The sequence below is a fragment of the Vidua chalybeata genome, chromosome 7 (genome assembly GCF_026979565.1).
Source record: "Vidua chalybeata isolate OUT-0048 chromosome 7, bVidCha1 merged haplotype, whole genome shotgun sequence".
NCBI classification, from domain to species: domain Eukaryota; kingdom Metazoa; phylum Chordata; class Aves; order Passeriformes; family Viduidae; genus Vidua; species Vidua chalybeata.
The window spans coordinates 20,924,042-20,944,117 of NC_071536.1; the positions used below are offsets into that span (position 1 = coordinate 20,924,042).

Consider the following 20,076-nt stretch of genomic DNA (forward strand, 5'->3'; position numbering starts at 1 on the left):
ATTGATAATTTCACATTTGGCATTTGGAGATATTTCAAATAACTTTATCAACCTGAAGTTCATTTTCCTAAAAGGAAATAGCCATCATACAGCATGGTAGATATGTGTGAAACCTCTATATTCTTACAAAAAGCACAGGAAAAGAAACTCCAACTTCCCATGTCAGACAGACTTTAGAGAGTCTGTGCTTAGACAGTCTGACATTAGAGACTATCATCTTTTTAGACTGTAAGCTAGGAAAATACTTGCTGTCAAGTCTTCTTACTGGAACCATCCTCATCAAACGGACTTAAAGCACCAGGTCACATCACATCATCTGTAGGGTGGATAGTCCAGAACATACCAGGGAGCTGAACTGCTGACTGGTCAATAGCTTTTTATATGTTTATCAAACCTCTGTCCTACTATAAATCCTGATTTAGTTACTTGTTTTCAGTGTTTAGAAATACTTAGATGCCATTTGGAGATAGCAATCAGATACTTTTTATAGTAACAGGTAAGAGAACTCATTGGATTAAAAAAAAATCCTCAGGTATATAAATTTGTCATAACAATTCATTATGTTTTGTTTTAGGTATTCACTGGGATATTTACAGCAGAAATGGTACTAAAGATTATTGCCATGGACCCTTATTATTATTTCCAAGAAGGCTGGAATATTTTTGATGGTATTATCGTTAGCCTTAGTTTAATGGAGCTTGGTCTTGCAAATGTTGAAGGATTATCTGTTCTTCGGTCATTCAGATTGGTAAATACCTTGATAATTAAATATTTGCATGCAATTACCTCACTTAAAAAATAAAAGTGCTGGTGCCTGCAATAATTACCATATTTTATAAATATATATTACATACTTCAATGACTCACATTATTTTTCATATGTGCTTAATTTGCAAGCTGTGTTTGGTAAGTACAAATTTAAGGTGTTTGATACCTTTAAGTATCAAATTATCCTATTGATCTTCTATCCAACTGATCTCCTTTGCCGACATAACACTAACTGCTGCCTTTTAAGAATTTCGTGAATCTTTACACTGATTTCATTAAGAATAATAAAAGCTGAATATCTGTGAAAACATACATATTGTCACCAGCACAAATAATCATAACATTTTAAGTCTTTATATTGTGAACATTACTTTGTGTTACTTGTAAAGAACTTAAAAAGAACTTAAGCAGGTACTCTCTTCACATTTATTTTAATGGGCACCAACAGTAAACTTTTAGTCACTCCATTACATATAACAGAGTCACAACAAGCTGACTTTAAGGTAACATTTAAATTGAAATATTGCTGAGCTTCTACAAGAAATGTATTTTTTTTATAGCAACTAGTATTGCGCAGAAACTAGTTTGAAACTAGTTTATAAATATGTTTACTAGAGGTACAAGATTAATGATTTAAAAGCCTTAATTACCAATAGTTACTACATTACTTGAAAACCTTATCTCCTCATACACAGAGCAGGTAGAAGTGTCTTATTTAGCACTACTTGCAATGGTACCCAACTTCACATAACCTAATAGCTTGGGTAATGAATATTACTTTAAAATTAATGTTTATGATTTGAATGGACATTGCAATGTCTGCATCAAGTTTTTGCTTAAAAAATTGGCCTCTATCTAAGCAAGGAAGGCCTAATGTGGTGCTGAGGGAATGTGGAACTAAGCCAGCAAAGAAGGTGTAGTGACAGTGATGAAAAGTGTAGAAACTTCTAAAATGTCTTTAAGAATTTTTCAAGAATCACCTGTAAGTGGACATTTAAAAACAGTAAAATAAAACATCATACAAACACAAATTATTACTTTTTTTTACTATGTGTATCACTGAAATGAAATTATACACAATGCATTTTTGACAAATATTCCATGTTCCTTGCTTTGTATTAAAATAATAATGAGGTACTACTGAAGAACTAATTAAGCTACAGAAATTGGTATACTCTGCTAAACATCTTGGACCTAGCTTCTATTTTGTAACTAACACTAAAGGTTCATCTGCATTTTTGTTTTGCAGCTTCGAGTTTTCAAATTGGCAAAATCTTGGCCAACTCTAAATATGCTGATTAAGATCATTGGCAACTCAGTGGGGGCTCTGGGGAATCTGACCCTGGTGCTGGCCATCATTGTGTTCATTTTCGCTGTGGTTGGGATGCAGCTCTTTGGGAAGAGCTACAAGGAATGCGTCTGCAAAATCTCCAGTGACTGTGTGCTCCCTCGCTGGCACATGCACGACTTTTTCCATTCTTTCCTGATTGTATTCCGAGTGCTGTGTGGAGAATGGATAGAAACCATGTGGGACTGCATGGAGGTTGCAGGCCAAACCATGTGCCTTATTGTTTTCATGCTGGTCATGGTGATTGGAAACCTAGTGGTACGTGATGAACATGTTTTTAACATTAACTGTGATGTAGATGTGCAGGACTTACAGCTAGGCAATGAAAATGTTTGTCATCCTTCTATTTAGAATCAAAAAATTAATCTGAATGTGCTAAATTTTAGGTAAAAGCATTTGAAGATCCCCTTTTCCTCTTTTTCAAACATTTCTATACACTGAAGTACTCTTACTATGGGTACAAGCATTTAGAAGGAAACCAAATGTCAGCTCCAGCATCCTATCCTGGGAGTGCTGCAGCTAATTTAGAGGTGCTGTTTAATTTTTAGTACTGAACTTTTTGGATTGTTTACGTATAAAAAAACAAAAATGAAACCCACAGTGATTTGTCATCCAGCTTAAAAAGGTGTTAAAAAGCCTCTAACTCAAAATTATACAAGAAACCTTCATAGAAAAGTTTAAATTCAAGCCAATGAGCTAAAATGGAAAATTTCAATTGGAAAATATTGAATGGATGAGAACTTCCCAGAAATAAGTACTATAAAAGGGATGCACCATTTACACTTTAAGTTTCTTCTCCTGTTAAAATTTGCAGTCAAAATTTTCTGTCAAAATTCTCTTCCTTTAGTGATATTTTTAGTATGATTTAAATTTTTATAAAATAGAATTCAGAATGTTTGTATCTTAGTCATTTACCTGACCTTGCAATCTTGACATTTTACCAGCAAAAATGTGCAGAGCCCCAAAAAGTTATTTATGATCCGCAACCTGCTCTACTGATTTTTTTAGAATCATAGAATCATTTACATTGGAAAAGGCCTTTGAGATCATCAAGTACAACTGTTAACCTAGCACTGCCAAATTTAACACTTCTGATATGATTGTATTTACTACATAGCTGTATTCTCTCATCTTTTAGGTATTGAACCTCTTTCTGGCCTTGCTGCTGAGCTCATTTAGTTCAGACAACCTTGCTGCTACTGACGATGATAATGAAATGAACAATCTCCAGATTGCTGTGGCAAGGATTCAGAAAGGCATAGATTATGTTAAAAAAAAGATACAGGAGTTCATCCGAAAAGCCTTCGTTAGAAAGCAGAAATCTTTAGAGGAAATCAAGGCACTTGAAGAGCTAAACAACAAGAAGGACAGCTGCATTTCCAATCATACTGCTGTTGAAATAAACAAAGACCTGAATTATCTCAAAGACGGGAATGGAACCACCAGTGGTGTAGGCACAGGCAGCAGTGTGGAAAAATACGTAATTGATGAAAATGATTACATGTCATTCATAAACAACCCAGGCCTCACTGTGACAGTGCCCATTGCACTCGGAGAATCAGATTTTGAAAATTTAAATACAGAAGAATTTAGCAGCGAATCTGATATGGAAGAAAGCAAACAGGTAGGATTTTTCATAAATAAGTATTAAATTGTAGTCATACATTTATATGTTTTATTTACAAATTTCAATTTTTTTTAAACCTGTAATATCCAATGGAAATATATTTTATGTTTTAGAATTTTATGTATTACCATTTAATAAAAAAATATATAATGGTATAGTAGAGGATCTTTAGAGTTTACATTTTTAGTATTTTGTTTATTAAAATTTGGAAGATATTTTATTTTAAATATTACCATTTCTTTCACAGTTTTATGAGGTTTTAGGACTAGAAAACACTTGATAAAGCATTCTTTCTGTAGTACCTACATGTGATAAGAATTTATGGAATAAGGAGAGAAGGCTAAGGAACAATACCAAAGCAAACATAAGTGGATAAAAAATATTACTTTCAATATTTATGGTAGTTCTAAAAATTAGCCCTGAGACATCACAAATCAGTAATGTCTTCTAGATTATCTAAAAGTTTTGTGAGTAATATTTCTACAGACTTTGGGTTCAGAGACTATGGCTGGCTGAAATAAAGTAATCTAGGTACTGAATGTCATGGTAAAGCAGCAGCTGAAGTTATCCTGGAAAGCAGAATGACCTTGTAATATAGATGCATGCAGAAACAGCTTACTTGAAGGCTTTATGCTGTTATTATTGTGCAAAGTGACAGAAGTTGGTCTGAAAAACCCAATGCCATGTGTTTCAAAATGTAAGTGGCTCAAATACCAGAAGTGATCATGAACAGGTGCTAATAGTATTCAAGGAAAACTTTGTATATTGGGGAAGTGATCCATGACAAGCTAATAAATGCATTAGCAGAATCTAATTATATTCAGTGCCATTAGAAATGTAGGAACTTTGAGGTTTAAGGGATCAGGAACCATGGATAAATTTGTTTTCAATTCGATTAGAAGCTGTGATGTTATGTAATAATTCATCGGGCCAAAGGGGTTTGTTTACATGAAGAAAGCTCTCCTATAAAGAAGCCCTGCATTCATGACTTTATCATAGCTGTATATCTGGCATATCTGCAATAATGTTGTATTCCTCAGCACTATCAAACTTCACCACATTATACGTTAATGCATAGCCATGAGCCAGTTAATCATGGCATGGGGTTTTTGCTAAAGAACATCAAGAGCTGTGTTTATTTGCAGCTGCAAAAAATGCTGTTCTGTGTAAAAATTGTAAGATGAACAAGATAGTCTATCATCTGAGTTGCTCAGTTATGAGACAGTTTCAATGCAGATATATAAGATAGTACAGCAGTAGTGTTTATCCATGGTAAGTTTAGAATATAAGAGATACAGGAAGTGTAAAGCAGTGTAAATTAAGAGATCAACTAGCATTAAAAAAAACCCCAAACCATTGAGAGTGATTCTGGGTCTGAGTTAAGTGTTTTTCATATAAGCTGATCTAATAAAATTTGGTTTTCATTTCCAATGAACCTTAAGCAAAGTTTTCTATGTCCTTTCATATATTCTGATGGTTTTTTTTTAAGTGGCACTACTCTATATATTTTCTGCTGTCCTTGTGACTAACTTTGAGAAATACAATTATGAATGCCTTCCTATTAACTCCGTCAAGTTACAAGCCTAAAAATTTCCTGAATATGTTACTTTATAAAGGTTTGTAATATGCATTAGGACGCTGGGTGGCTGTGCAGATACTGAATTTGTGGTTACATGACATTAGCCTCCGCAATGAAGGAACTTGGGAAGTTCTCATCCACACCTGGTTAGTGATCCCATGGCAGTCTTTGCCACTTTCTCTGCCTCAGAGAAGTGAGGTCACTGGTTGTGCCATAGGTATTACTGGTTTATTTCTCCTGTAAGGTAGATTGAATGGCTCAGATTACAATGTACTGCCGTACATTCTATCAGAACAGCTGAGGAAAAAACTAAATGCAGTGCAAAGGCAGAAACTCCTCTGCTTTCCAGGTGAATATGTGATGTATGTACACCCCAAGAAAATGGAGTAAAAGCCCTTCTTGATGTGTTGACAACTTCTGAATGTCAATTTCAAGGTGACTTTCACAAGTCAATTGCTCTGTTCGGTTCCAGCTTTATCTGGTTCAGGCATCATACCTTTATCTTCTAAGGCTGTCCTGAAGTTTCTGGATGGTAATAAATCAAAAGGGATTTTTCCCTCTTTTTTAATGGACTGGTATCTGTATGTCTTCAGGAAGAGAAACCAATTAATAAGCAATTTGACAGTGAAAATTTCAGGTGACTGTGGGAAATCCAGCAGTAAATGATGGATGGTATTTATATTAAGAAATTGTGGAGAAATTTTCAATATGGTTAAGATAGGTTTAGGATTTCTATACTGCTTCAGTATTTTCGTAGACTGTAGTAGTCAATGCCATTGGCAAACTGAAGCAATAATACTTCCATCAAGTTCTGCTCACACACAACTGTCTATTGTTTAACTGCCTGACATGTATTCATACAGTGCAAGTGTGCATATTGTGAACAGTGTCTAAAAAGACAGTATCCTGAAAATTGTGAATTCTGTATTAATTTCACTTTCTGCTCTGGATTCCTTATTCCATTCCTTCTGGATGATTTCTATGGAAAGAATAAAGTGGGGTTATTTTATTGTGTGTATAAAAATCCACTGGATTTGGAATATATGAACAGAAGTTCTGGCATGTGACAGGAATTTGTGAAGTTTCCCAATCCTCTCCTACCAAGTCAACAGTACTGCTTAATCTTTTGCTGCCTTCTGATTGTCTTTTAAGGAAGATAAAGAGTACATTGGTGCAGTGTTTAAGTTACCTGTCTAGAACAGTACACCATCACTTGCTCTGTTTTGCCTCTCAAGGGGTCCCACTGGGAAAACATTCCTGCTAGAAGGCCTGGTCCACAAAAGGAGGGGTAAGAGATGGGGCAGAACTTTTCCTGCCTTAACTGTGGCAGTAATTAGCACTTAAAATACCTTGAGGAGATATCCCCTATAATAACGTTTTATTTAACCACAGAGCTGTGCAAAGCTAGATCTGCAGAGGAACTGTAAAATGAATTTTTTTTTCTCTGATGTCTTACTGACTGTCACTGATGTTAAGAGCAGAATGATTATTTGAAGTCTCTTATGCTAGAAGTGGGGCACAGCCTGTGTTTTCCTGAGGAATATACCAGGAGCAAGTAATTACTATAGACATGGTAATTGTGGGTGAGTGAGGAACAAATTGTAATATTTTCTTTTTTTTTTTTTATCATATACACTATAAAAGAAAAATAACTGTAGCCATTGAGCTTCGTTTGGAAGGCTAGCTTTTTTTTTTTTTTTTTTTTTTTTCCCTTTTCATGCTTTCATGGAAACACTTTCTAATTAATTTGCTAGTTAGTAACTTCCAAAATCTTCCAGAACCTAGTCTGGAACCTGATTGCAAATTCCAGACCTAAACAAGATCTTTCTAATACATATCACTAGAAATTTGAGGACACCTCTTTTTGAGATTATAAAGTTACTCACTGCTTTAGAGTAATAATTGGCTGAAAGTACCTGCAAGAAGTGAACATTTCATTGATACTTTGAAGGAGGATTTTTTAAATTATGAGAAAAAGAGAAGTGCAATACCCAATGAGATAATCATCAGAAAAGAAACAGATTTCTACTCTGAAGAGAAGATACTCAAGATCATTACCTTTGAAGATAAAAAAGTTAGAAATAGCTGAAGGGGATAATTTGGTGGGTCTTAACATTAGCATGTGGATGCTGTTTTAATTGTGAAATTAGTAACTATGTTAATCTTAGCAAACATAAGACTCCTAACTATTGTATATTGTACACCACTTAACAACTGTTCATTAGAGCTGATTGACAGCTTTATAAATACAGTTTTGCATTTCAACGTGGAAAAATAATTTCAAATATATTTCTCAGTTGTGGAAAACTTATTTTACAACTAAAGACTTACAGACCTCAATGATTCACAATTCAAAAAAATCTACAGTGTCTGTACAGTAAATACAAATTCAGATTGGAGAAATAAGGCTACTCAGTCTTTTGATGATCACAACAGGTGATTTTGATAAAATTTAAAATATCCTTCGTCATCAGATCTACTGAATTTTGAAAACAACTAATAAATTCAGTTTTCTGATTGGCTTCATCAGGGCCTTTGTGTCTAGATGAAGTGAAAAAGACAAGAACAGAGTTATTGCATTCCCAAAAGATAAGCATTTTCATTGGGCTTCAATAAATTTCTTAGCCAAAAGACTCAGCAGGATTTCATCAATTTGTTGGATTTTTTTTAATCGTGTTTAAAATGTCCAGCAAAATAATTTTTTTTCTAGAACTGACTAGTTCTTGGACAGTATCTTCAGAAGTGACAAATTATTTAAATTATAGACTAGCTGTGGTTAATGATTTAAACCATGTCTCGGGATACACTGATGCTCCACTGTCCAGGCACTGATACAATCCTCTTTTGAAACAGTGAGATAAAGATTATAGATTCAGAAGTTTATAGCATACTAAATCTGAACTAGAAACTTTACAAAATGTGATAATTCATCACATTTGAGTTGAAGAGAAATTAAGGATGTTTATTTTCAACAAGATCTAGGATCTCTACCATTATTAGAGGGTGAAGGAGGAATGGGAAGGCATACATCTTCAAAGTATTTTGCTTCCTGTATGTATATATTTTTCAAATAAAAGAGGTAATCACATAGTCAGTTAAACAAAGACTAGGACATAAATAAATAAATAAATAAATAAACCCAACCCTTAAAATTCTAATTAATAAGCATTAAGGACTATATAAATACAGGAATAGTTTCCGGATCTGCTAACCATGTCTTTGTTAATTTTATTCATTCCACTTTTATTTATGAATCACAATTTTTGTGTGCAGATTACTAGTTCTAGCTTCTATATTTCTAATTTCTCTAAAATAAACTAACAAGTTCTGTAGAAAAGTTTGTTGAACATTTCAGGTGGTATGTATTTCCCTTTTTCAAGCTAATAATAAAATATTAATAATTATGTTTTAATTGTGTTAAAGCCATGTTTGCATTAGAGATTCCAAAAAGAGAAAAACTAGTGATCCTGTGTCTTGAACTTCACTACCTACCATTCTTACTTCTCACAGGGGTAAAACCAAGCTGGAGCAATCAAGAATGCAGCTCTGGTGCTTTTTAACCAGGTAGAGCAACGTGTCACCACTTTCACACAGGTTACCTAAGCAAGTTATACATATATATGTATATATATATATAATCACTTTTTAATGGATTTTGACTGGCCTGCATGCTATTCAGCTATGTACCTTCCCTATCCATTGCAAGAGTAGAAACATGCACAGCTGCTCTCTGCTGAGTTATGGGACTCACATCACAGCATGGTCAGGTGGGATTGGCAAACCCAACATACATTTTTTAACTCCGCTAATGGTTTTTCTGAATATTTAAATACAGTATTTAGCAATAACTGCATGCTCTTCAGGTTTTGAAGTATGGATCATAAAAGTACTTGGAATGTTTTATGCTAAAGAAGCCAAAGAAAAAGGGAGCATGCATAGTTTTTAAAAAATAAAAACAACCCTTTTTGATTCAGCCCTTATAAATGTAAATATTTAATGAAATGTGTTAAGTGATTTTGAAATAATTACTGCCATGAGTTCAACTCCTTAATGAACATTTCAATTATTGCAGAAGCTACTGGTGTAAAAATTACAGTTATACTTTTAAATCTACAATGCACTGTAATGCAGATTATCAAGATGCTACAAACTACACTATATTCATTTGGACAGTGCATATCTTGAGTTTCATAAACTGGAAGCAAAGCAAACAGTTTCATAACTGCTAAAATTATACCTAGCAAATAACTCTTCCTAAAGAACTATCAAAAGCTAAACATTTTACAACTTTTCTTTTCTTAAACCCCTTTATAAATAGTAGTGTTTGGAATGTGTTTCACGATAGTGTTCCCTAAATGAGTTGGGGGACTTATTTGTGTAAATTAGAAAGTCTACAGAGTAGTCAGCATCATTTTTATAAAATTGCATGTCTATCTATTTATCCTAGTGATTTTTTTTTCATTATAGGCAAACATGCCCTCCATTGACGAGTAATTGGCAGAGCCTTCAGAAATAGTGACAGTAATTATAACAGAGGAGCTAAAGTTACGTGAAACTGAGGTTAAATTATGCTAGTAAAACGAGGCATCAAAATTTGGAGGGGATTGATATTTCAGTCCTGTAGTAGGATTGAATGCTGTTCCCTTCAAGCAGAGTTTCATTGGCTTCAAAAGGATTACCAAGTGGTTAATTTGATATCCTTAATTGTAGTGTGGCATGATCTACCTACTATGGTCTGAATTGCCCAGAGATGCCAAAAAAGTTAATACTGGTGGGCATTCTGAAAACTCTCAGATTTTAATGAACAAGTTTTAAACCAAGATATGCTTCAAACACCAAATAAAACTCTCAGGAGAGAGATTGTAAAATTACATCCTTAACATTATATAAACATCAAAGGTCCTAAGATCTGAGATTTAAAGACAGTTTAGAATCACTTTGGAATCATCAATCTCCATTATTTTATATTTTTTTCACTCAATTACAGTGCAGCTTTCAAGACTGAAAGGATAAAACCACATGGCTGAATTACTAAAGGCAATTTGTAATGGCTGAATCCTTTTATTTTATTGTCACTTGAATCATGAAGTCGTTTGTAAAGCTTAAACTTCAGTAGCCTGCTCTTGCTCTTATTAAAATTTAGAATAGAATCAAATGAGAGCAAGACTGGGTCTTAAGTGAATGCATTTTCTTGTAAATGGGCACATCAACACGCTGTTGGTCAAAGCTTGTTTTAATGATCGAAGCTGTTATAAGAGATGCACTGCTCTGAAAGAACATTATGGAGGCTGATTATACACACATTAACCAAGTGTTTGGGTGGGTGATGAAGCATTTTTTTTCTTTTATATCCTAGACAATAATATTTATAATACTGCTTTCAGAAAAATATAATCCCACTGAGGTAGTCTGATTGTTTCTTTTATTTTTGTGTGTGATTTCCACAGTATTGCTCAGGCTTCTGCTCTAGTCAAGCATGTTGTTTTGCTGATTCAGGCCTTGAGAATGCTGCATTATAAGCAATTGCTTTCAAATATTTCCTTATAAAGGAAAATGTGATATCATTGAAAATGCAAATAAATATTTACAGGGCATGGTGTGTTCTAGAGGCTGATAATCACATTTATGAGCTGATAAGAAGGTTGTGCTAATCCATCATGTATCTTGAGCTTCCTATTAGTTTTATTAGATTTATTGTTAGAAAGAATATCATTAACATCACCTTATTTAAAATGTATTGGTTCTTTCCTAATTTAGGGTCATGAAGCAAAGAAGAGGAGTTTTATTAAGTAATAAGGTTTTTCTTTTAATAATGCAGTTGTTTGAGATTATATGAAAAAAAAATGAAGAGAATGATTTATGGGAAAATTACTGAAAAGAATTATAGTAGTTTTTGTTTGTACTGGTTATAAATTGCACTTCTGTCACTTGGTTTTAGTAACTATGCTGACAGAACTATCTGCAGCAGAGTTTACATGGGAAAATACAGTTAAAAATTTGACTGCCTTTTAATTTGCACTCATAGATTTATTATGGATGCTTTCTATGAACCTTTATCTTGCTACTATTAAGTCAGTAATTTATTTAAAGATGATGGATCAGGCCATTAATTAATTTTATTTTTCCTAAGTTGAATATTTGACAGAAAATTATTTTTGCAATATTTTAGTTTTATTTAATTAAGAAACTGTCTATCATTTCAATTGAAGGTTTCTTATTTCTTGGTGTTTCAGTGATATACAATAAGAGAGTTAATTCACAAGTATTATTTTTAAAAGAGAGACAGCCTTATGTGTGGATAATAAGGTGGTGTGCTAATAGTGTTTAATATAGTGTACATTACTGGGTATTTTGGTTGTAAATGTAATAGAGAAAGTGAAATTTAAAATATTCTCACAATGAGATACACAGTATTTTATCTCAGACTCACAGATTTACGTGACCAGTAATAAAATTATTCCATTTAGAGGCAACATGGCTGGAACTATTTTACATAAATAAATTTTGGAAATTGTAGAGGAAGTGCAGTATGAGAAGTGAAACATGATATTTTTGGTCACAATGCAGTAACAACCATGGGACCTGAGGTCTGAGAGACGACATATTGTGTGTGCAAAAGGCAGCATTTAAAATTATCCCTGAAATTATCCATCATTCAACATGATTTTTGTTTAAAACTTCATTCACATCATGTAAAAGTTAAATATGGGGAAATAATTCCTTACAAAGCTGTATTAAGATATTTGTGCCATTTACTTCATTTCTGGCAGAAAAAGCCCTTAGCTGCCAATACATTTTCCTGAAGAGACTGGGTTTCAACTGAAGAGTAAAATAACTAGTTTTAATTTTCAGCAATGTCTCTGAAGAAGAGAATACATGGAAGTGCCTCTTTCAAGAAACAAATCACTGTTTATTATTTGTTGTGAAATCTAAAGAGTAGGGGATTTTTATATTCTAAAAATGTCACTATCTTGAAAAATAAATGTGAAAAGTAGTTGATATTAAGCACTCTCTCAACAAAATTGTATAGAAAGGTCTTCATACTTTCTAAACATGACCTTCCTCCTAAGGTCAAAGGACATGATCAGTTCTGCTCAGCTAAAAGCACAAATCTACTCAGTGCTGGAATGCCCTTTTGTTACATCAGTACCTGTACAATTTAAAGTATTTAAGTGGGAGGTGCATACTGCATCCCTTGTGAAATTCCTATGTACAACTCCTACATGTGATAAATCAGAAGAATTTCATTGCCATTATTTCTTTAATGTTGCTTTCTAATTACAAACCTTATTTCACAGTAAAAGAGAAAGTATTTTGGATGAAAAAATTACAACAGTATAACAGTACTGTCAACTGAAAACAAGTTACAAACACTATGTCTGATTATTGCATTTGGTGTTTGCATCTTTAGCAGACTATTCCTTTCAAAGTGCGCTTTCTTAAAAGGGCAAAATTATGGCCAATCTTGTGTGATTGATAAACTGTATGACCTGATCAGATTTTTAATCTAGTTGGTAAAAATTTTCTTAATTTAAATTATTTTTTATCACTCTCCAGTTCTTGCAGTTTTCAGATCTAGAAGTGCTTTTACTGTAGTAAGGACTATAGTATTCCACTGTACAAAAAAGCAGTAGAATGATAGAAAAATTTGGGATGGAAAGTACATCAGGAGGTCTCTCAAAAAGCACAGGAGACCAGAATGCAAAGAAGATGTTTCAGCTCTGGTAATTTGTGCTTTCTGCAAAAATTAAATTGTGCAGAAATTTGCCATTAAATGCCATTAAATTTACAACTTTTAAATCCAGATAGCGTGTATTTTTGTGAAAAAATACCTAGTGGACAAGAAGGCATATGTGCAGATTTCTGTTAGTTCATTTTGCTAAGACACATTTTCAATGTAATCCAGCATAACAGCAAAGAAAATGAAATAACTTGAGAGTGTGGTGCATGCAAGCTCTCCAGTATTCATATTACTCAGAATACTTCACTGGTCACATGGATCAGGTTAGTAGCCAAATTATATTTAATTGTTCCCTATGAGAAGCTAAACTGGGAAACAGAATTATAAAATTTACATGTCATTACTGTGGTTTTACTTGTAATGATGCATATTTATAAATTGTTTAAGATTTAGACTGGCATGATTTGATTCAGTACCATTTTTTACAGAATGTGTATCTAATGAGAAAAAATTGTTCTGTGGAACTTTACTTACAGAAACTAAATGCATCGAGCTCATCAGAAGGCAGCACTGTTGATATTGCTCCTCCTGGAGAGGGCGAGCAAGCAGAAATTGAAAGTGAAGAAGCTCTTGAACCAGAAGCCTGTTTTACCGAAGGTTGTAGAATAACTGTTGACTTAGAGATGTATTACTAAAATGGCATTGTTACTAGGCACATTTAGGTCCTTAAAGGTTTCAAATATGGTGTACCTTCATGTCCTCAAAAATCAAAAGAAAATATTTTTAGCCCAGAATGCTGGAAATCAGATGAAAAAACAAGGTTTCCCTAGGCTTTGAGTAACTTCATATATCTGGCTGCTGCATACAACTTGTAACTAAGAAAATTCTTTAACTTTTCTATTGGTAAAATGCTTTTCAGCTATTTGAAAGGGCCCTTGAAATTTGGAAGAAATAAATATTTGTGTGACTCCATCAACAAATAGAAGAGTTACATGCCAATAGTCAAAAATATTGATTTTTTTTTTATTGACTTATTTCATAATTAAGTATACTATTACCTAGTTTCTCTCCAGATTAGTTTTCTTAATTCAGGTAGTCATCATCCTGTGTGATGTGATAGCCTATTTAGTATCCTAGGGATTATTTTTAAAAAAATCTTATAAAATTAATAAAAGCTGCTAATAATATATACTACAGTAAATACTGACTTTGAAGTAATTGGCTTTTGGATACTAACATCTCTTAATCTGATGCAGGTTGTGTGCAGAAATTTCCATGTTGTCAAGTAAGTATAGAAGATGGCAAAGGAAAAACTTGGTGGAATCTTAGAAAAACCTGCTACAGCATAGTTGAACACAACTGGTTTGAGACTTTCATTGTATTCATGATTCTCCTCAGCAGTGGAGCACTAGTAAGTAGAAAAAAATTGCAGATGCTAAAATATTTTGATATCTCTTAGGAGCAACAGCAAAAACCAAATTTGCTTCAGAAAGACTTGCTTTGCTTGTATCTGTCTAAAACTCCCTACATTTCATCATTCCAGGATAGAATGAAACTTGACCCAAACTTGAAAAAGTTTGACAATTTCATATGCACTTTTTTAGTCATGCTTTTGTCTTGCCATTATAAAATGGTGCCATTTTCTTTAAGACAAAGTTTAAACTGCCTGCCAATTTTCAGCATGTTTGTCAAGAAATTTGAGTAGAAAGGGCCATTGTTAACTGTGAATATATAGCTAAATATATTGGTTTAAGTCTTTAATTCCTCCTAGCTGATCCACTTTTTGAATTTTGCTTGTGAAAGACCAGTCTACAAAATGGAATAATTACTTCATTCAATTACTGTTTTGAAGGCAGGAGATATGGAAGAGTACAGCTGCAAATTAAACATAACAACCACTATACAAAAAGATGTGCATTGCACACCTTTCCAGATTTACTCAAGCTGAACATTTGCTACAATATCAATGTGCATAGTTGTACATTATAGCAAATACATTGCATTTAATTTGATTTTTTAGACATAAGCTTTATCTAACTGCTTTCTAGAAAGCAATATAAACATCTGGAACAGATATATAAGAAAAGGGGGGTTTTGTGCCTATGTGAAAGTTTCTTAAATACCACAGAGGATAAAAAATCATGCTGTGAGTTTCTTTCTTTATTCATTAGTAAAATAGAATTTTTAAAATTCTTTTTTCAACTCCAGACAGGTCTCCTGTTGTTCCAATTAGTATGGTTAAAGACGGCAAACATATAAAATAAGAAAATGAAGAAAAACAAGGGGAAATATTAGCTCTTCTCTAATTATTTTTTATTCTTTATTCCTTAATTTTATCATGCATATTCTGTGAAACAGTAGTGATACCTGAATATATTTTTATAGGCTTTTGAAGACATATATATTGAACAACGCAAAACTATCAAGACCATGCTGGAATATGCTGACAAAGTTTTTACATATATTTTCATTTTGGAAATGCTTTTAAAATGGGTAGCATATGGTTTTCAAATATATTTTACTAATGCCTGGTGCTGGCTGGACTTCCTGATTGTTGATGTAAGTACAAATTAATATTGTAAAATTCCCTATAGAAAAGTTCCTGTGTTGCAAAAATAATTCCAATTTTATTGTTGCACTGCATTAGTAATGGCCTGCAGTGATTTGGAGATGATATTTAAAGTCCATTCATATGCCAAAAGGAAAAGGACGGCTGCCTATCAGTTTGTTCATTCTTCATGGTTAATATTTTCATACAAATGATGTATAAAACTTGAGATTTTATGAGGAAAAGACCTAGTTTTTAAGCATGCTATGATGAATGGACTCTGACCATGCTACCTTTTTCCTTAGAATATAAGACAGTTTGTGGTTCAAGTTTCTTCTTCGAACACTGCAGCTTTTCAAATGAAACAATTAATTTGGTCCAGATTTCATCTAAGTTCTCAGAACTCTCTCACTGAAAACTATCCTGTAATCATTTCTAGCAAAACCAGAAAGAGAGTGGCTATTTGATCTAAAAAATAATTGGTTTTAATGGACTGACAATCTGCAATAGCTAAATCAGCTGTGACTTGGCAGGGTTTATGATAGAGGAGAATACAAGGCTTCTTGGCTATCTTCCCAGCTGTGATACACTTCTGTGCAAAGGCCTTGCTTATGTTGTCAGAAGGGATCAAAGCTGGTTTTGCTCCCAGAATATTTTGGTCTCTTGCCTCACACATTATCTGACCCAATTCATTGACTATACATGCCCTCAGTGTGGAACTGAGAGATGGCATCTGAGGGCAATTGTGCAGTTATAGTAATTTTTGCCCATGCTACCATATTTCTTGAGATATTTGATCTCATCAATACTTATTCCATATGTATATAGAAATTTATCATATTTGTAAATCCCACAGAAAAAAAAAGCCTAGCTAGAGTGGCCCATAATTCAAAATGAATGATCTTCTCTTTTTTCTTACCAGCCTGAGTTAGTTTTGTTATGCAGTTAAATTCTAGCTCTGTCTTGAAAATCTACACTAGAATGAAGCAGCGTGAATGGTTTTCCTAAGAGGATGTTAATGAAGTTGGGAGATGCACTCTTACAGGATTGTGTTAAAAATTGATTTTTTTTTAGATAAACAACAACTCATGTTTTAATTATTTTTTCTGTATCTTAAACCTAACCAGATTATTCTAAGCCATACTCTGTGATTTCCTAGTTTAGCCTCATAGATGCTGTTATCTGAGCAGGCTTTCAAACTTAAAAATACATCACTATAAGTAAAGCAGCTTATGTTGCTAAATTTTTACCATAGTTTATAATTTTATAAACAAAAACATGAATAAATAAGATTGAAACTTTCTACTGCTGAAGAATTATTTTCAATTTTCTAGCAAGAAGTAAAAAATGCCTTACTGTGTTTAAGGCTAACTCAGCAATTTCTTTAGCACCATCAGCACTTTAAAGAAGCACATGAGCTCATGTTCTCTTCCTATAGAAAAGCAGACTCTGCAGTGCTTTAACTAAAGTTTAAACAGGTGTGATTCAGCAGCATTCTGCCAGTGAGAACACCAGTGCCTCCTTCTTCATTAGAAGCAACTGAAGTTAATCAGATTGTTTAATTCCATTCTCTGAAATTATTCAAGAGTAAACACAGATAGTCCTTTGGGGCTTTGACCTTCAATATCTCACATACCTGAGTCCCTCACTGTGACAAGTAGCCACAGTTGCTCTCACTGATTATGACTAAATTAGATTTTGATAATTACACTAAGAAACATTAATTTTCAGCTCTGTCACTTTACAATTGTGACAGATGACTCTTGGTACATCTGCCTACCTCAGTTTAAGTCTCTATCATGCCATCCTACTGTATGGCCTGACTGAAGATCTTGAGCAGGGCTCTCACTGCTAAACATTTTTCTTTTTTTTTTTGCAACAGATAGCCTATGTTAGAAGACAAACACAAATGAGAACATAGAATCCTTCAATTTTAGGAGGCATATCTTTCTACCATTTTGAGTTCATTTTCATTTCTTAAAATTACTGCATCTGCATGTATGAATCTATTTATCAGTGTACAGGGACATTTACTTTCTCACATACTGGCAACAAAACAGGTGGAACAGATGAGAGAAGACCAAGTTAACAAGACTCAGATCACCAGAGAAGTATAGAACAGCTGTATACAATAATACAATAGAATTCCAAGCAAAACTTTGCATCCCATATGAACTGTCCAGAGGAAAACATATTGTTTCCAATAGATAAAGTATTTCTTTGAGAAAAAACCTCATGTTTATGGTGTAAGAGCACTATCATCATGGTAAGAAAGCTGCCAATAATCTGAAATAGGCAACACAAACAAGACTGAAGAATTTTACAGTCAGAAACTAATAACTGCCAATACTCACAGTGCCACTGAAGGCTTTCAGGAGCTGCTGCTACCTAACAGTTTGGAAGGGGTCTTGTTTGTGAAAGATAGGTAAGGCACAGTGCAAATTTGGGGACAAAATTTTAAAATGAAGGAGCCATTAATGGGAGTTCAATTTTATAGGACGCCTCACTCTCCCAGTGAAAGAGATATTTTTTAAATATTTGTTTCATTGTTTATTTTTAATTCATAAAATATGCTCTCTTTACACTAAGGTTTATTGTTATGGCTGGGTATCTTGTTGATTTGAGTGAATAAATGAATATTCTATTAAAAATACAGAAAATTCCATTATTCCATGTCTTGTTATTTCTGGAACATATTATGAGTGACTAAAGATAAAATGCTCTCACTGTAGCATCACAGGAAAAATAAATTGTATTAATGATAATTATTAAAAATAATTAATGTCAATTGTTAATATAATGGCTGAAAAATACTGTTATGTCTAGTAAGTGAACAGACTTCAGTTACAGACTAAGAAAATCAGTAAGATTTTCTTCTTAATATGCTTATAAATCACAGCAAGTTCCATATATCCATTAAAGCAATAAAATAATCCTTTCCTTTGTTAAAAAGAATTACATTCTGACATGAAATTCAGTTGAAAGGTCGAGCAATATGAATTCACTAAAACACTATTTTCTGTTAGATAATATACATAGCAACATAGCAATGAATAATTGATTTGTATTTACTCTTGGACTGGCCTTCTTAGACATGATCTTGTAACTCCTGTGTTTTTCTTTAACTGTTCTTTATGCATATAAGTAACACAGAAAACCAACTTTTCATATAATGAGCAAAATCTTACCACCATTACCAGTGAATTTCTATTTCTGTACAGTCTTTGAAGAGTTCTTTAAACTGAGGCAAAGAAATTAACATTTAAGGGATTTTCTTAAGGACCAAAATAATATGCCTATGTTCATGTACATGTCATCTATGCTTTTGGTGGTAGAAATGAATAAAATATGAGTCAGGCATGATTTTTTCCCCACTCCTGTCTCCAAAACTGCTTGAAGAAAATTAATTCCTTTCATATTAATACTGTATAAAGCTCAGTTCCATTAGAGAAGAAAAGTAATTACTCCTTACTTAAGTGGATTGTCTTTTAACAAAATCCCAATAACATGTATCAGGAGCTTAACACTGTTAAAGATAATAAAGCTCTTACTGCTGTAAGGTGAGCAGCTGTTAATATCTATCCCATAATATTTTCCTATACTTAGAAGATTTAAAAAAAAAAAACAGAGACTTGTCAGGCAAGTGAGAAAGTATCACCTCTTTCAATACATATTTCCAAGGTATCCTGGTTATTGTTGCTATGAATTGTTTCACTTAGAAGTAATATTTGTAACAAATATTTGTAATTAGCTACTACAATATTTAGTATATTTTTAGTGTTTATAGATATTCACGATATTGACAGAAGTTAATAAAATAATGAAATGTATTCAGAATTTTAAATTGTTTGGAAGGTTGAACCTTAATGAAGTTCAGAAAGTATGGCTATTTTGGTTTTAAATATTCCTGAAAATTTTATCTTTCACCAACAGTATGCTTCCATATGACTGTTAAACCCTATCCAACCATAACGGATAGACATTTAATAGCATATATTCCATTTTCAACCATGCCTTTATAAGACCTCTTGCCTTTCCAGCAAGTATGAAAATGGTGGCATTCTACAACTTGTCACTGTTGATTTGTTGTTTGAATTTCTATTATTTTAAAATAAACAGTGTAGACTATTTTTAATTTTTTTTTCTGTATTTGATAGGTCTCATTGGTTAGTTTAATAGCCAATGCTCTGGGCTATTCTGAACTTGGTGCCATTAAATCGCTACGGACATTAAGAGCTTTAAGACCTTTAAGAGCCTTGTCACGATTTGAAGGAATGAGGGTGAGATAAAATGAATGAGTCTGAACAAATGTATGCATACAAAAATTAATATATTAATGGTTACACTCATGCTTTCTTCAAAGAACTTCAACATGGGAAGGCATGCAAAAATGCGTGGAAAAAGGCCTTTCAACATGTCCTTACAAACAAGATCAATGTACATCTTACATTTGGAAATTAGACCTTGAGCTCATTAAATTTGCCTGGTCACTGCTGCATAGTTGTGTTTTCCCAGCCCCTGAATG

The 20,076-nt window shown here is 33.2% G+C and overlaps 1 protein-coding gene across 13 annotated transcripts in view; it reads left to right on the plus strand.

Moving 5' to 3' along the window:
* Nucleotides 1-20,076, plus strand: part of LOC128791069 (sodium channel protein type 2 subunit alpha-like) — a 54,872-nt gene that overhangs the window by 21,881 nt on the left and 12,915 nt on the right. For all 13 annotated transcript variants that reach the window (XM_053948428.1, XM_053948419.1, XM_053948421.1 and 10 more), the window contains 7 exons: nt 575-748; nt 2,018-2,374; nt 3,255-3,740; nt 13,540-13,660; nt 14,260-14,414; nt 15,389-15,562; nt 19,709-19,831. In XM_053948428.1, the coding sequence (XP_053804403.1) occupies nt 575-748; nt 2,018-2,374; nt 3,255-3,740; nt 13,540-13,660; nt 14,260-14,414; nt 15,389-15,562; nt 19,709-19,831 (1,590 nt within the window). The remainder of the gene's footprint in view (nt 1-574; nt 749-2,017; nt 2,375-3,254; nt 3,741-13,539; nt 13,661-14,259; nt 14,415-15,388; nt 15,563-19,708; nt 19,832-20,076) is intronic.